At 42.1% G+C, this 19,160-nt stretch overlaps 1 protein-coding gene across 1 annotated transcript in view; it reads right to left on the bottom strand.

The window, feature by feature from the left end:
- The window catches only part of FREM1 (FRAS1 related extracellular matrix 1), a 564,068-nt gene that overhangs the window by 428,740 nt on the left and 116,168 nt on the right, over positions 1 to 19,160 (bottom strand). The window contains exons 3-6 of the mRNA XM_086961404.1: positions 18,243 to 18,544; positions 8,393 to 8,592; positions 5,848 to 6,171; positions 2,564 to 2,672 (exon numbers count right to left, since the gene is read on the bottom strand). Coding sequence (XP_086817530.1) covers positions 2,564 to 2,672; positions 5,848 to 6,171; positions 8,393 to 8,592; positions 18,243 to 18,544 — 935 coding nt within the window. The remainder of the gene's footprint in view (positions 1 to 2,563; positions 2,673 to 5,847; positions 6,172 to 8,392; positions 8,593 to 18,242; positions 18,545 to 19,160) is intronic.

Genomic DNA, 19,160 nt, shown 5'->3' on the forward strand with positions numbered 1-19,160 from the left:
TCTAGGCCCCTTTCTCCACAAAAGGTAACAAAAGCATTTAGTTCGGATTGGGGCCACATAGGGGTTCGGGAGATCAGCAGGGTATTGTTGGCAAACATTAATATAGGGGTTGGTGTTCCAGTCACTCTCGGGCGTCGTGTTTGCATTCCATCAACATCTTCACTGTTCCATTTATGTATAGACTCAACAGTGTTGGGGCAAGGACGCACCCCTGTCTGACCCCTTTCAAGATCTCTATCTTGTCGGTCATATCCTCTTGGGAGTTCCATCTGACCCTCGCATAAGTGTTATTGTGTAGCAGCCTAAGTATTCATAATAGGTCTGAGGGGATGCCATACACAGCAAATACCTCCAAAAGAGTGTTTCGCGGGACCAGGTCAAACACCACTCTTAGATCAATAAAAGCGACGTATATGTGTTCACGCAACAGGGTGTTATATTTCCAGGTTATCACAATGAAGTGGAGGACTTGGTCCAGTGTGCTGACCTTTAATCTAAAGCCTGCTTGAGACTCTTCCAAGACAAGTATTCACTCATTTAGTTTGAATAAGACCTATCTACAGAAGATTTTTTGTGAGTTATCGAGTAGACTTATAGATCTGTAGTTTGAGGGAATGGTTCTGTCCCCTTTTTTAAAATTCGGTATGATGACGGCTTCTTGCCATGAGAGGGGGATCCTCATTCCCTTTATTATACTGTTCGATAATACGTTCAGATAGGGGGCCCAGAAACATTTTAAATTATGACATGCAAATGGTAATGGAAGCCATTTTATTGAATTAGTTGCCAAAGAAAAAGCACCATAGTCTAGAACACCAGAATAAATGTTGGAGAAAATTAATTGGCCAGAGCAAAGGTTGGATCAATCTAAAAAAAATATCTGCTTTTTTAACTTGAATTCTGCACTATCAATTTGATTAAACATGCTCTCTTTATTAAAACTTATGTAGTTGGATTTATTCCAACATAAATCATGTAGCCCTGCCAGATTTAATGGATAACCGCTATTCACTATGTCCTTTATAACAAGTAGTTAGCTGAAAAAGCAGGCTTGGCTCTGACCTTCTTGAACCAATGCTTTACAACTCTGATCTAATTCCTAGTGAATAATGGTGAACAAAGACAGACTTTACTCAGACCACATTTTCTATCATTCTTAATGAGTCAAACCTCAGAAAATTTTAAAATTGGCAATATTATTATTATTATTATTATTTAAGCTTATAAAGCACCTGGTTACACTGTACTAGTGTGTCCCCACGCTATGGACTGCTGCGTTAAAGCCAATCAACTGCTGATACTACCCGCTCGAACAAACCCTAGAAGAGCCTGGCCCTACTCTTTAGGGAACAGGAATGTTTTCAGTTCTTTACGAAACTTGAGCTCTGATTTCTCCAGCCGGAGCTCCAGAGGGAGTTTGTTCCATTTCTGAGCAGCCAAGACACGAAAGGAGTGACCTCCCATTCTTACTCTCCTGAACGTAGGCGCCAGCACCATCCCTGTCCCGCTAGATCTCAGTTGACGGGTCGGGTGGTATGGCGTAAGCAGGTTGTGCAGGTAATAAGGTCCTTTCCTTTGTAGGATACGGTGGCCAACACAGAGTGCTTTAAATACCACACGTTCCCTAATTGGAAGCCAGTGCAGTGTTCTCAGTGCTCTCTTGGAGGCGGCTCTCTTGGGCAGCATCAGAACCAAAAGGGCCGCCTTGTTTTGCACACGCTGCAACCTCTGTAAGCATCTGGCACTGGCTCCCAAATATAGGACATTGCTGTAGTCCAGCCTAGATGTAATTAGTGCATGGACCATGGTCTTCCTCGCTGTCACTGGCAGAAAGCTTTTTTGTTGCTGTTGTTCAGAAAAAATTAGTTACTTTGATTGTTAATAAAAGAATCTCAAGATGGCGATCACACACAGAGACTTCGTGGGCAGGCGTCTGATGAATGAGTGAGAGGACAGGGCATCAAATGGTAACAGGCACCGATGCTCAACAAAAAATAGAATAGAGGGAAACAGAGGACTAAGGAGAGAGTTCTGGACCCAAACACTAGATTACTGAATAATGCACAGCATGTAAATCCAGAAAAGAATGAGGCTGCAAAAGTCTATCTCCACATTTTTTACATGTTAAACTTGAAACAGCCTTAACATTTATGAACAAAAAAATTATTATATATAACACTCTGTTAATGTAAAATAAATAAATTACTTTTAATATCAATGTAAACATGTTCAAGAAAAATATAGCAATAGCAATTTTAAAATTAATTAAATTACAAATTTAAAATAGTTTAACAAGCATGTAAAACAATTATTTGAAAAGTAGTTAGGTGATCCTCTAACATACATAACACATTCATGGTTGTACCTTTGAACATATGATACAGTAAAGAACCTAACAAGAACACATGATTTCCTTCAGCAGATGTCAGCTGAAGTACTAAAGCATGTTTGGACTCATTAGGTTGATCCATTAACAGGCACCACAACATGCAGCATTCTTTCCTGGATCTCACAGGGCACAATCTCTTTTCAAACATGTCTCATTACATGCGAGACCTCTCACCCATGTTCCATGAAACGCGAGGAGCGTTTGTATCTGCTGTCCGGATGGAAATATGAGTCGTAATCGGAGAACTCCTTTCAAAGAAGAAATCATGCACTTCAAACTCCACCTGGCAACATAACAGAAACCGGTTGATATCACAAGCAATAAAAAATACATAGCGAACAAAGGGGCATATTATCAAGGGGTTTATCTCCGCTTTTTTGGCTTTAAAAGCCAAGAAAGCGGAGATAACATTATCTCCCTATTACCAAGCTGTCGCTAACACCAGTTAGCGACAGCTAGTAGGAGATAGCGACCATCTTGGGCCCCACTTTGCATGTCAGTGATATTTATCACTAATGAGATGCAAAGTGGGCGTGCCAAGATGTTAGAGACTGAAAACAGTCGCTAACATCGCTATCTCCTATTACCAACTTTTGGAGATATTCGCGCTAAGCGGGAATATCTCCAAAAGCTAACACCTGCCCTGAGCAGTTCTTAGCCATGTTATCCAATGGGAGGTGGATAACATGGCTAAGAGCATTTGCTCGATAATGCATGAATATCGCTGACTTTTCAGCGATATTCATGCATTTCGGCCGTTTTTTATCGCATTTGCGATAAACCTTGTTAATAGCAAGGTTTATCTGCGATAAAAATCGCCGATGTGCGGCGATAATTTTTGTCTCTAAACAAGTTAGAGACAAAAATTATCGCTAGTTGTTGGTAATATGCCCCAAAGTTCGATATAACTCGGACGTTATGTTCTACTTATGCAAATTCAGAAATTCAGAAATGAATAGAAACATAGTTGTCAATTTAAATGACTATAGAAGAAAATTATGATGGGCCCAAGGGTATTATTGGGTATCACAGTTATTTTGCGTACTGCTACCAAACACACATATAAATCTGTGAACTATGCAAGACGGATCAAGTTGGTACAGTGTGAAAGTGCCACTCGCAAGAATTCGCACAAACTTTGCCTCATTAGGGCTAGATGTTCAAAGCCATTTTACAGTCGCAAAACCTATGATTCACTAAATCACAGAGGGGCATATTACCAACAACTAGCGATAATTTTTGTCTCTAACTTGTTTAGAGACAAAAATTATCGCCGCACATCGGCGATTTTTATCGCAGATAAACCTTGCTATTAGCAAGGTTTATCGCAAATGCGATAAAAAACGGCCGCAATGCATGAATATCGCTGAAAAGTCAGCGATATTCATGCATTATCGAGCAAATGCTCTTAGCCATGTTATCCACCTCCCATTGGATAACATGGCTAAGAACTGCTCAGGGCAGGTGTTAGCTTTTGGAGATATTCGCGCTTAGCGCGAATATCTCCAAAAGTTGGTAATAGGAGATAGCGATGTTAGGGAGTGTTTCCAGTCGCTAACATCTTGGCACACCCACTTTGCATGTCATTAGTGATAAATATCACTGACATGCAAAGCGGGGCCCAAGATGGTCGCTATCTCCTATTAGCTGTCACTAACTGGTGTTAGCGACAGCTTGGTAATAGGGAGATAATTTTATCTCCGCTTTCTTGGCTTTTAAAGCCAAAAAAGCGGAGATAAACCCCCTTGATAATATGCCCCACAGAGTTTGTAAGGACAGGATGGCTTTTTTAATGTAATCAACCCGTTTTACTAATCTGTACCATGTTGCTGAATCACAAAATGGGTTTAGAAAGGCACAACAAATTGGTATTTGAAAGGGGCATTTTCAGGGCTTTCCTTCCAAAATGTGATTTATGATTGGTATGTATCAATGCTTTTGAAATGTTACAGACTCCTGAGATAGGGTAGTAATGCATTCACAAAAGTGGAGGGGTCCCATTGGGATCCTTTCCCTTTTGTGAATGTAAAAAAATGTTGTTGGGACAATACTTGTGGTCTATGGGATCACTGCCAACACTAAGACAAGCTTAACAAAAAGAAATAAACATATTTTTTAAACGCAGCTCCATTTCATTTAAAGAAAATAAGTTGCATTTAAAAAAAAAAGTGTACTGTCATTAAATGCAATCACAGACTTGGTGGTCTGCTCAAACCAGCAAGCCAACATCCATGAAATGGCAGCCAATTACAGTGAGTGGCAATTTGTGACCTACCTTATGAGTATGGATGAGCTATGCCGAATTTAAGTACTTTAATCAAACTTTTCTGTTGGCAAACTGGGCCAGCATGCAGGAGTCCAGCCAGTGCTTAATTTGAGCCAGGAGTTTCCGGTGCTCGGCACTGTCACTTAATTGGTCAACACCAGGATACCCGTGGGGTGATAGTGAGCTTTATAAATCCATATTACATTACATTACATTCTGTGCTCTGTATTGGCACTTAATTGTCATACTGCACTTATGACCACATGGTGGCGCTGCTCATCTACTTTAGAGATGAGCAGAACATCGGTTGTCTTTGAATACAACATGCAATAAAAATTACTAATACCTGCCTCCTGAGCCATTCCATTAGGTTTGGAGACCTGGAATAATCTGACTGGTCTAGAGACAAGAGAGATGGTTAGTAGTTGTTTTGGCAGCGATGACAGGGGCGATGTGTGGTGCAAATTGCAGTGGCCTCCTGGTCAGGGCCCCGGCACTTATTATTTTACAAATTAAGCACTGGTTCCATCACTTGCACACAGGAGACCATCTCCTGGACATCTTCCACTTTGTGTATCTTTGATGACTAGTAAGAGCAGCCATTTATTTTTAAGGGTTTTGTGCCTGCATGAAAGTGCCCCTTAGCCCCTCTCTTTTCTTGCAATATGCAAGGAATCACAACTTTGACATTGATAGTTGTAATTGTAATTACATTAGTGACTTGCAATACCCTTTTATGTATTGTATTGCATTTTTCATTATCACAAATCCTTCCAACTTTGCGTGGAACAGGTTTTGTGATGGTGAAAAAGGCCCCATATTTCTTTAGGCACTTGAGTACATCTCCACAGCCTTACAGCCTCCCAGGTTGCTTAAGTCTGCATTTAATGTTGGTAAAATAGACGCTAGCCAACAAGCTTCGAGCCTGCAGCAATACCTTTGTCATATACTCACACATTGCAAAGTATTCTGCTTCTTAGGGATTAGGTTCAGAATTGTAGGATTAAGTTGAAATCTTAAAATTGAGGGCATCGTTGTCAAAAACTAAAAACTGATGGGTGGCATGCTGGAACTAACTTCAACCACTGGTAATCACTGGTTTCAGCCTCACTGGTCCTCATCACTAAGGTCCACCTACCTATCAGGTTTCTTTTAAGAACACTGATGGGTGTATGTCTAAATTCTCCATTACCTCATAGTTCCTCCTCTCTGTGTGGCTGCAGTTTGGAGGCTGGTAGGCAATGAGCATCTCGTTCAGGTCCTTCCATGTGAAGGACGTCACTGGCTTTGTTTGATCGGATAGATGTGTAATGTAACCATGGAGTGGTGGTTCGGTGATGTTGAAAACAAGAAGTGACTTTGGCGTTTCACCATCCTCTGCATCCAATGCTGCTGTCGTCAGGGGTGTCAAAATAAACTGATCAACCTCCAAAATGAATGTGGCCATGTATGCGGCACGCGGGATCTGATTTGGAATAGCCCCCATGATCTGCACTGGGATCCAGGCGTGTTCTGTCTAAAAGAATTTAAAAAACACAATGAGTGAATTAAAAACATTTTGATTGTGAGAAGTCGATTGAAACGTATTACTAAATAAAGGATCGTGAAAATACATAAGGTTTAATTTGACCAACCAAGAGAATACATTCTGTAATGTTTAGGGATTTATACAAGCACACCAAGGACAAACAGTAAATAATTAAAGGCAAGGTTGTTGATATCAGGGTCAATCGTAAATTCACACATTTACGCACGCACACACACGTGCACACACACACACATGCACACACACACACACACCCACACACGCGCACACACACACACACACACACGCACACCCACACACACACACACACACACACACACATAATCAGAAAACACATTTCTAGAGCAAATATGTGCTTTTCAGGTGTCATCAATAGTCATGACATTTTAAATTCCTGAACATCCTTGAGGTGAAATGTAGAAGATATCCAACGTTTGAGTCCTGTGTTTTGCCAAAACTTTGTATAACTATAAAGTTGTAGAGTATCTATCGAGTTGGAATCATTTTATTTCATATTAGCTCTTACCTCCTACATTTAGCCGTATCTGACATATTAATTGTGAATTCTATCAATATAAGCTCGTAAGGGGTCAGTGGATCTGAACAGACATTATTTTTCTTATTTAAAGGCGGGACTTTGAGATTGACAAGACTAAAGCTTAGCTCAGGAAGGGCCTTGTCACCAGGTCTTTTTTTTGTTGAAATCCTTGTCAGCAGATCTTAACACTTAAATACCACCTTGTTCTGTAAAATTGACTGCTTTTCGGTAACTACTTATCCACATTCTGATAGAGAGTACACTTTTTATTGCAATTTGCTCTTTTATTTCTTTCTCTAACCTTCAATTTCTGAATAAAAACGTACGGTATTGCCCAGTCTGGAGCAATAATGGACACTTTACTTGGTGGTAAAACTTCCAACCTACAGTAGTATTTGCAGGGGTCGCCCATACTGGCATTATAGAAGGGCAGGAACTGATCATGTGTTTGTGCTGTTCCAATGTGGGGTTGCTGCCCCTCTAAAGCCAAGGGGCTGGGCAGTGCAGGAGAGTCTACAGAGATGAGAGCACCTACACTTAGATAATGAGGGCTACTATGCACCCAGAAAGGGAAGCTTAGCCCCTCATCAGAGGCATTCTATGACACTAAACTCTACCCCACTGCACTCTCCGCTACCGAACTTAATGCCACTATGCCACTCTAGTGCACTCAATACCAAGGCAGTCTATGCCACTATACTCTAATTCACTCTGTGCCACTTCACTCTACTCTGGAGCAATCTAGGCTATGCTGCTGCACTCTACCCCACTGTGCTCTACGCCAATCTTCTCCACTATGTGCCACTCGACTCTATGCCATTGAACTCTGCACCACTGCAATCTACTCTACGTCACTGCACTGTGCTCCAACACAGTCTAAACCACTTTACTCAGAACCAATGTACTCTATGCCACTGCACTCTACGTCAATCTACTCTGTACCACTGTACTTTACGCCACTTCACTCTAGGCCACTCTACTCCTATCTACAACACTACACTTTATGACACTTTACTCTATGGTGCTGGACTCCATTATTCTCTACTCCAATCTATGCACTCCACTCTACATCAGTCTACTCCACTCATTGCTACTCTGATACTACTCCACTCTACAGCGCTCTACACAACTCCCTCTATGCCACTTTACTCCACTCTTATCTATGACACAATACTCCACTCTACTATCCCCACTCTATGTCGCTCCATTCTATGGCACCCTATGCCACCCCACTCTATGTCACACAGCTCTAAGTTGGGTAATAGCAACAATTGAAATGTACAGCACTTTGGACTGTAGAGCACTATAAAGACACTTCTAAGAATTGACCAACCCATATGCATTTACAACATGATCTGGATTATGGATTGCAAATCAATTTTTTCCCTATGTTTTTCCTGAAATTAGTGCTACTGGATTCTGTTTTTGTCCCTAAGGCTGCTTATCTCTCTTTCCATTCACTTAATTATTTAGGGTTTTTCTAAAGAACTTCCTTTGGGTCCTTTGCTCCAATACATTTCTGATGTATGCACATTTACAAGTTAAATTCATTCATTAAGTCCGTAATTTCAATTGACATTTCTCTTTCGTTCCGATATGATTATGAGCAGTGGTTAAATTTGCATGGTGTAAGAGAAATGCACTCAGTGTTACCTTGTGTATTGTCTTGCTCCTGATGTCAGTAAAGTCCAGCCTGATGGAAATGTAATCAATGTCAGGTGAGGGAGGATCAAGGTGCTCATATCGGAATCCACTGAGCAGAAACTCTTCACAGCTGACCTTAAGAGAAGTGTGGATCTTCCGCAGACCGGTGTAACAGGATCCTTTTTTGCACTTTTCGTTGGTTGTGTGCACTGCAATGCAACAGAAAATAATCACACTGAAAACAACAAAAAACTAACACAAGATAAGCACAATTCAGACTTACTACTCTCAAAACATTTAAGTTAATGTACAAAAGTTTATCTACTTTAAATGTACAGTTTGTTACTCAGAAAGAAATATTACATTTGTCAATTCTATCTAAATCTTAAACAGCAGTTCTAAAGTTGCTCTCTGGAAGAAATGATTTGAGATTCTTTGTGAGAGCTGGCAGCAAGCTACCTTAAGTTTTTGGCAATTAGTTCCTAGAAGGAGAGATTGTTGTATAGGGTGAATCCGAGTGAGTTGTTATTAACTAAAATATATTTATGTTACCTTGTGTTTGGTTTTCTGGATTTCCTAGTTACCTATTGAAACCTAGAGAGTTGATTATACAAGCTATTACTAAGCTATATATACCCACAGCAATAATTCAATTCAATTTCAAGTGTGGAGCTTTGTGTCTCTGTTTTCTCTCTTATCCCATTCTCCTTTCCCCACGTAAACCATTGGCGCTCATGTTGAAGCATCTGAATCATTTGTGGGCCCACTGACACATGGGGAAGAGCTTGAACATAAGGTTATTGCAATCAATATACTGATCTAATAGTGGGAGACTTTAAGCTAAACCTAAGAAAGGAGCTGTAGGTTCCTCTTTTACCACGGAAAAGTCATTCTGTGCAACAAATAGTCAGAGGACTGGTAATTTACTACCAAACGAGCAACACATGAAAGAAGCACATAAAAGCTTTCCATCCCGCACTGCAACGGTGAAGCATTAGGAGTACAGTGAAGACGCTGGCATCTTCTGGAAACACCAAAATAGGAGACACAGTACCATGGCAACTGTGGGACCATTAAAGAGAAGCAGTACCACGGTGACAATGAGACTTTTCCACAGGACTACAGTATCTTTCAATTTTTGCTGGGTTTCCACCAATCAAAACCACTTAGCTACTAAAGGATCCTGAAAGGGAGCTGATCCCTACTTATACGCTCCTCTAAACTTAGCATAATTATATTTTCCTGGGTATGGAATGAGAGAGAGAGAAGATTGAGTCCTACCTATGTCCAGGTTTATGTGGAGCTATATATACAAAGTAAACTTTTCAAGGTGGAGCAGCTTACTGAATCTCAGCGCGGATGCAAAGTCTAATATGTAATAAACAGTGAACACATTTAATTGTACTGTGTGCTTTTTACATTCCTAACTAATTCCTCTCTGAGCTGACAAAACCGTGGGGGAACACCAGGAGCGAGTAATACTTACTGCGACGCCATCGGGCGGTGCCGTGAGGAGAACGGCTTTGTTCACGGAGGCAGACAGAGGCAGACCGGCCTACCGGTCCGGACCCCAGCAGCCTCTGGGGCAGCGCGCCCGTGACGCGCCAGGAGCGCCAGGAGGCACTTGAAAAAGGCTGACCCCCGCAAGCCCAGGGGGAACACCAGGAGCGAGTAATATTTACTGCGACGCCATCGGGCGGTGCCGTGAGGGGAACGGCTTTGTTCACGGAGGCAGACAGAGGCAGACCGGCAGACCGGCTTACCGGTCCGGACCACACTCCCCAGCAGGCTCTGGGGCAGCGCGCCCGTGACGCGCCAGGAGGCGCTTGAAAAAGGCTGACACCCCTCTCGCCACGCGAGTCGCGCGCGGGAGCGACCGGGAGAAGCCCGGGACAAGGGCGGGCCGTCTGCGGCCGTCAGAGGCAGGAAGAGGCTGGGCTGGGCCAGAGATCCTGTGCAAACATCTCGGTGAACAGCATCTACAGGGTAAAGTGACTGAAAGGGCAGAGGGTCTATTTTTATGTACTGTAATATTGGGAGCTGAGTATTTTGAGATACTTGTGATCAGGTTAACCCTCATTAAAGCATAAAATCACACTCATGTCGGGATCAAAGAAGGACAAGGCTTCTGTGGGGGCAGGTCCCATTGACAACTTTTTAGTAAAAATGGTTAACAAGATCAACAATGACAGAAGGGCCTCATTGGATAAAGGTAATTTATCAGATCATGACCTATCTTTAGTGGGTCTTCCCCCAATGGAGGCTCCACCAGTGAGCGAAAATGGCGCTGATCCTGGGTTGGAGGTAGTCAGTGTAGTAGAAGCACTGATCCACCGGGCCCCGGACACAGTAACCCCTGACAAGTCGCTTTCGGACCCGGAGGAAGAGGTGGTACCAGTGCATAACAACACGAGACCCGTCAGAACCTGCAGAAAGCAGCAAAGTAAAAGGGGGGGTAGGAATGTTCACAAAAGAAGGGTAGATGCTTATCCGCCTGACAGCCATACCTCCCCGGAGGCTACTTCGATCTTGGAGGGTAACAAAGAGGCAAATATAACCCTGAGCCCTGAGCAGTTTGGCATGCTAATTAGATCCTTAGAAGCCAAACTTGAACTAAAACTCGAGGAATCCCTTAATTCCCTAGTGGCCAAACTGGATACTGCTACTGCAGAGATAAAAAGATTAGGAGGTCTGTTAGAGAAACAGCTAGTCCATCCAGATAAGGTTAATCCTCCGCCCCCTTCAATTAGTACGATTCATTCAGAGTCTGTTGAAAAAAACGTAGCAAAGGTGGCTAAACCAACTCACACCCCCCAACAGGCTAACAGAGCCGATATTGACCCCACTGCTCCCTTGGCCCCATTCCCCCTGCCATTAGTTACCTCTGTAGTACACCCTAAGCCAGGCCCCGCTCAAGACCCAAATGCCGTCCCAAGTAGGCGAAGCAATTTTATTAAGTTACCCCCGGATTGTGCTCCCTACGTAATTGTACTGGCTAACGTCCCGACCCAAAACCCAGATGCAGCCGAGTCACACGAGGAATCACATGATTCTCTTAAAAATAAAGTGGTATCCTGGCTGAGTTCAAACTGTGGTTTTCCTACAAAATTCGCCGGAGAAATGATCAAGACCAGGAGGGTAAACTGGATCGGTCCCACGCGAAAAAACTGTACAGGGGACTGCGTGGTAGTAAATTTTAAATATCCACAACACGTGGCCACAGTCTTATTACGGGCAGCATCGAGGATGAATGACGGTAACAGTATCCAAGTGCGCCCTTTGGGATATTTTTACAATCATCTTACTGTAGCCTCTACTCCTAGACAAGGATTAAGTCCTTTTACTCCACTTGGGCCCAGGTCTATGTGTCAAAGTCAGGGACCAGGAAGGGACAATTTTTTCAGATTTGGACCCCCCATTGTAACACATAATAGGTTTGACACACTCTCAGGCCTCGAGTTGTGCGACTGACGGGGGGCCGGAGAGGGTATAGTTGATGAAGTTATAGTGGAATTTACCCCTATAACTCCTGTACCTTCTTCTGATGCTGATGGTAATAATCCGGCTGCGGTCATTCCTGGCAAAGGGGACACTGTTAGGTTGTTAAGCTGGAACATTGCCGGTTTACGGTCAAAGAGGGGAGACCCCAATTGGACAAATTTTGTAAAGCTTTACGACATTATCGCCATGCAAGAGACTTGGGACACGGAATGTGATTATTGGTTGGATGGCTTTACTTCTTTTTCTGTACCTGCTCTGCCCTCCCCAGCAGGTCGGAATAGAGGGGGCCTCTTGACGTTGGTCTCTGTGAATGTTAAGGGCAAAATTACAAAGATTGATTGTGCCACGCATAATTTTCTTGTCGTAGAGATAACCTTGGATGATGGTTGTAAAATGCTCCTTGTAAACTGTTACAATTCACCGCACAGCTACCCTGCAAATGTGCACTTAGTATGGTTAACAGACTTTTTAACCTCATATAAGGAAAAGCAAACCACTTATTGCCATTTTATTTTGATGGGTGATTTTAATGTACATTTATGTTTAAATTGTGCTCTAAAGGACGCAGATGGGCCGGATGGTGTTTCACCCCCTCATCTCGAACATACTCAGAAGGGACAGGTTCTTGAAAATCTATTAATTGGAAATGACCTGTATGAGGCGGAGTTTTATGACAATTGTACACGGGTTGCCACATTCACGGGAAGGGACTGTGATTCGATAATTGATTTTATTTTTATATCATCAGGTCTCCTTAAATATGTGATTTCCTATAATGCTGTTGCTATGCCGTTGAGAGATCATAATCCCGTGGGGATGGAGCTAGTAAACGTTTTTTTGCTGCTAAAATCATCTGTTATCCCCCAGGCTACAATGCCACTTAAGGTTAAGGACCAGGGGAGAAGGATCAAATGGGGAAAAGTAGTTCCTGAGGATTTTTTCATAAACTTAACATCTACGGCTGCTGTAGATTTGAATGTTTGTGCCAACCCCCACTCTAGGAGTGAGGATGTTTTATCCTCCTTTGAAGGTGTCTGTCGGACAGTGGCCATAAATTTAACAGCTAAAGGCCAGGGAGGTAAAAATAAACCGGTGACGGGCTGGTTTGATAACAACTGTAGTAAAGCCCATAACCTCCTTAAAAAAGCACTCAATACTCGTCCGAGGGCGAAGCCCTAGTAGTGCAACTTAGAAAAGATTATACTAGGGCAATTAAAACTCGTAAAAATGAATTAAAGAGTGATGCTTGGGCCGAGCTCATGGATAAAGCCACCTTAACCCTTTCGATGCTGATGACGAGCTCAGCTCGTCATCACCCACGGGTGTCGTGTGCTGATGACGAGCTGAGCTCGTCATAGTGCCACTAAAATGGCATTTTCCAGCACTGGGGGGGAAAACGCCCAGCAGCCATGTGGTTAAAAAACAGCGCTAAGTTTTGGTCAATTATCAATACTCCTCTGTTCTCCTGTGACCAAAATACTGTGCTGGAACTTAACATATCTGAGGTAGATTGGCTTAGCCATTTCGAAAAAATCTACGGTAGCAACATGGAGCAGGAACCCTTTGTAGTCCCTGCGTCCAATCTCCCCTTGGCGCCTGTTAGTTTTGATATAGCGGAAGTGATCAGGGCAATAGAGGGCACTGCGGGCCGAAAGGCCCCGGGACCTGATGGGGTCCCAGCTGATATGTTCAAGGCCAACCCGTTGTACTGGGCTAACATTTTAACCAAAGTCTTTAATGCATCAGCAGCAGTAGGATTCCCTAACTCCTGGTCCTCAGCTACTATAATCCCAGTGTTCAAAAAAGGTCAGAGGGGAGACCCTAGATGCTATAGACCCATATCACTGCTGGACTCCTCGGTTAAAATTCTAGGGAAGGTTGTCCTGGCGAGAATAGCATCTTGGGCCAAAGGGAATAATATTCTCTCCGAGGCACAATATGGCTTCAGGTCGGGGAGGAGTACAGAGGACCAATGCCTCAATCTTCATCTTATAATTTCCAAATACACGAGGGCAAAAGGGGGATCGATATTTTTAGGCTTCATGGACTTATCCACAGCCTTTGATCTAGTCAATAGATCAAGGCTGTGGATTATGCTCCTGAAGTTGGGCCTTGATTGCTCCTTGGTACATTTCCTAGCGGAGCTCCATAAAGATCTGAAAGCCTGCATTAGAATGACAACAGAGGGGAAATGTACGGCAAGTTTTAGATCAAGTAGAGGGGTCCGCCAGGGCTGCATCCTGGCCCCAATGTTATTCACGTTATACGTGAATTCATTGGAGGATGACCTAACAGCTGTCACCCAGGATATCCCGTGCATGGGGGGTGCACCAATCCCGGTGCTCCTCTATGCCGATGACGCGGTGTTAATAGCCAGGACCCCAATTGCCCTGCAAAAGCTACTTGACTCTTTTGGAAATTTAATGTCCAGTCTTGACCTGGTGATTAATAGCAGTAAATCCCATACAATGTCAGTAGGCTGTTCTAAAAATAAAGAAAAAACCTTCTTCTGTGACGGCGAGGTTATCTCTAGTGTTAAGGTTTTCGCCTACTTGGGTGTAATCTTTGACCAAAGGGGTACTTGGTCACCGCAGTTAACATCTAAAGCAAACGTGGTGAGAAGTTCAGCCTAGCAAATTTTGGGGTTCACAAAGAGATTAGGGGGAAAACCCATAGAGGCTATCTTGGCCATTTATAAAGCCAAGACTGCCGCTATTGCGAGATATGGGGCTGCAATTTGGGGTTTTGTAAAATCTGACCGCATCCAAATAGAGGAAAATAAATTCCTACGGTCGTTGCTGGGCCTACCTCAGTCAACTGCATCTTATTCCCTACACCTTGAGCTAGGTCTTGGTTACATTCTAGACACAATAAATCTAGCCCCGCTCCTGATTTGGGCCAAGCTCTGGCTAAACCCGAACCTTAGCCTTAACCACAAGATTATAAAAGATTGTCTCAAACTAGACCACAGGAGGGATATCCAGTAGCTGTCCTATGTAGAGTCCTTGGCTGTGAAACTAGGACGCCCTGAGATTTTTGACAGTCCAGAATCCCTGTGTAAAGCAGATCTAGTGTGGGTGAAGACTAACTTTACTAGGCTTTGTGTTGCCGAGCGTGAAACGGTCGAACTATGCAAACAATCCAGAGGGTGCATGTAATGTTAACTTCATCCCTTGAGCTGGCTCCTTATTTGTCAGTGGTTACACATTTCTTCCATAGATGGCTACTGACTAAGTTCCGTTTCAATCAAATTTATATGGTCCTTTGGGACGAGAAAGATTGGTGTAGGCTTGAGGAGTCGTCCCCATGCAAATGCGATGGTCTTTCCACCCAGGACACTGCGCATTTCCTGTTTTTCTGCTCCTTTTATTGTGAACCCCAGATTCGATATTTAAAACCATTATTGAAGGAGATGAGATTTACGCAGTACAAGCCCGCATTGTTATATTTACAGATGATGGATTCTCCAGTAACCATGTATCGTACCGCCAGCTTCCTGGCTGCATCTGTAAGAAGTAAGAGATTGAGGTTAAGATCGGATTTTTAATATTGAAAGATTATCAATTTCTGCTTTATGTATTGAATTAATGTACGGTTGGGCTCAAACGGAAATGAAATCGTGTAATTACCCTTTTAAACTGTGTTTTAACTTTTGAAAATGTTTAATACTGTATTAATTGATTTTTTAATAATGTTTTAATTGTTTTATAAATGTCTAGAATACTTTTATGATTTTAACTAATCTAATAAAGTGGTTTTGACTGACCGACTGACTGACTGACTGACAAAACCGTGTGTGTGGTCAGCTCCTGAAAGAGCCACCAGAGCCACCAATTAATACAGCTTAATACATGTGTACATTCTGGAGCACTACTTCTCACAGAATAAACTAGCATCATATAGTGTCTTCCTTTCTATCAGGTTGTTCTTGCTCCTTTTCATGGTGTTTTGAGTCTTCAGAGCCTACTTAGCTTCAAAGAAAGGATTCCAAGTGCACAGGCCAAGGCCGCCAGCATTTCATTTGACATCACTTCTTCTAGTGACATTATCTCTCTATTTGGCTTCTCCTACCGCCTATTTAAAATAACGTACATTTTGTCTTTTTCTCTTGTCCCCTCCTTTCAGTCACAAATACCTTGGTGCTTCCCTACTGCCCCCGAATGGATGGCCATACACTGCCTAATAATCCCCCTTGGACAAAAACAGAAATCATATATATCACTTGCATTACAACTCAAAATGTATATTCTGCGCAAAACCATTGCAATGGACACAACCACAGTTATTCTGTAATCCTGCAACTGAGTAGTCCACTTTGTCAGTGAATAGAAGGTTATCATCCCGACTGTCACAGACTGTTGCCACAACGTATGCAACATATGAAAGGTTCACCTCCACTTACAAGCTTAAGGATGCAAGGTATTGCCCAATGCACTAGTCATATCGAATTTAAGCATTTTAATTAAATGATCAATAATTTACAAAGGAAAGGGAAATAGATACATTATAAGGTACAAGTATCAATGAGTTAAAATAGGCTTATGCATACCTTGACAAGGAAATAGCAACAGAGGAGAAAACAGCAATAAAATGAATGAGTGCAAACAGCAGGTGACGAAATAGTATGTATGATTCAAGTATCCTCATGTCTTGCCCCTCGTTTTCAAAGAAGTTTTATTTCCACGTTCCTTAATCCACCCTTTCAATCAGGGCTTGTGCAATGATTCTTGATACCCTAGGCTGTAACATCATTCTTACCCATTTTTTGGAAGTGAAGCCTCATTATATGCCTCCTGAGGCAAACTGACACCCTTAAATTGGTGGTGATTGCCTAGCCTTAATGTAGCACAGGCCCTGCCTCTAAATCCTATCCCGCCACTGCCTCAGCATTTCCATAACCCATCAGTACCATCTGGGATCCAACCCTTTACAATGCTGCTACTACTCCATTTGAATGCCATGCCCTCATACTCATGTCCTCTATGTAACTCCCCGATCTGTCCTCTACCTCACTTCAATACCGGCTCCTTTGAGACTGATCTAAAAAAAAATATCTCCAACAGTCAGAAGTGGCCCTCAGCCTCCCCTCCTTACCAAGGCCCTCAAGATTCTGTCATTTACTCAGCATTAAACATACCCCAACAAAGGTTCTGAAAATGTGTGTCTCTGTGGCCTGCCTCATTACATTAAATTGGGCAGTAATTGTAGTCGTGTCACCCTTAGTTATGCATATGTGCTATGCTGTGTCTGTGAAAGCAATGTACAGTGTGATTCAGTCATGATACACAAAGAGCCAAAACATTACAAAATTCATACTTTGGCATTTAAAAACGTTCTCTCTGGAAATTAAAGTTAATTTACGTCTCAAATGTTTTTATGCATTCATCTTAAAAAGTGCTACCTCTAGTCATGTTTTTTAGACATGCAATAATGGTATGTATTGTGCTTTTGCGTATGTATGTTCTATGTACGTGCATTATGCATGCTGTCCCTTTACAAATGCTTGAAAATGAATGCATTGATCAAGTTTTTTATAGGCAGTATTCGCTTTCCTTCTGCCTTTTAGTGCCCACTGCCTTCTTCCAGAGGCTGGGAATAAGTGATTTGCTCGAGCTGGTTGGTCTAGTGTATAAAGTGCTTTTTCGGATCTTGTATATTGACATGTAATGTTCACATATTTTCCATTGTGATGTGAATGATGCCATTTCCATAGGTTGCATTTATATGATTCTAGTATGTCAAACTCGCAAATCTTCTGCGGTGCTATGCTTTCGTAACTTTATAAGGGACAGTAAATGATGCCTGTAAGTGATTTATGTATTAGATTTGAGGTTTTACACTTTTTTCATTGCTGATTGCATTATGTACTACTATTTTACTATCATCACATGTTGTGTGGACCTCTGTTGGAATTCTGTATCATAATAAATTATCCGCTGTGTTGTTTCAACACTGCAGATCTCTCTGGACATTTAATACTTCATTTGTTTTTATGGAATAATATATGTGTTTTATCTCTTTGAGCTGCTTTCATTTTATAGATTGAAAGTGCGCTTTATAATGAAATTGGGAGATTGCTCAGTAGAGTGGATACTTTATAAGCAAGACATCTAGAACTGTATATACATTGACTATCAAACTTTCTAGGGTACCTTCATAGATATTATTCCATGTCATGCTATGCGCCAGGCTATCAGTTACTCTTGCCATACATACACATGCCAAAAACGTGTTTACATCACATTGCATTAATGTTCCAGTTGTATATCCAAACAGCCTGGTCTCCATTTTGATTGTGCTGATTGCAACATTTTTAACAAAGTTGTAATACTCAGAATAGTAGTAAACCATGTCTTACTGGATGCAGGATAAAAACTGTGAGGTTGATCGCCACGTGGCACCTGTTTCTCCGGCTCTCCGATGACCACGTGACCATGAGCAGGCACTGATGTTTCCAAGGAGGTCAGTCTGATGGTGCACTCTAGATTTTGAGTCTTGTCGTAGTGAATGCGCAGCACATTTTTGTCAATCACATTAGAAAGGCCATAGAAGTCAGGAACCTCCAGTGGCTTTGAGCCCAGTGTTATGATGTTGCAGTCAGGTTCCAGTAGCTTTACTCTTAGAAGAAAGGTTTCTGTGAATGTCTCTGTCTCTGTAAACCTGGAAAGAGAAAATAGACGTCCCTGATCAAATTAAATTAAATTTAAAGGAACATATTGTTTAAGATGTATTACACTTGTGAATATTATTTGCAACAATATATTGTTTTGTAAATGTTAATTTCGGATGCAAAGATCCATAAAACACAATACAGCAAGTAACAAAATAAGAAAATAAATAACATCAGTATATACGACATTTCATAAAACACCATTCTCATAAAACCTTGTCCCACAGTAAGATCAGGGAAGAGATAAATAAATAAGAAGTGCAATAGTGTGTATACGGGTAATTTCAAAAGGGAGGGAGCTGCATCTAGAGTATAACAAATGTAAGCCTGTTCACTATTGGGCATCATTGCTTGGGGACTTGTCAATGCATATACGAGTAATCTAGGCAGTGTGCAGATATTTTGTCACCCCAACTACAATTACCTCTCTCGTGTCTGAGCGTAAAGGGCGTATTGCATGGGCATAATGGCGAAAGCCCAAAAGTTTACAGAACAGCACCAGCCATTGTTTCTGTGGTCTAAAATAGACTGGACAAAAAAGGGCAAAAAGATGCAGTGTTTCTTCTGTTGACTTGCATACAGGGCCCACATTAGAGCTACAGTACT

The sequence above is a fragment of the Lissotriton vulgaris genome, chromosome 3_1, assembly GCF_964263255.1.
Source record: "Lissotriton vulgaris chromosome 3_1, aLisVul1.2, whole genome shotgun sequence".
NCBI classification, from domain to species: domain Eukaryota; kingdom Metazoa; phylum Chordata; class Amphibia; order Caudata; family Salamandridae; genus Lissotriton; species Lissotriton vulgaris.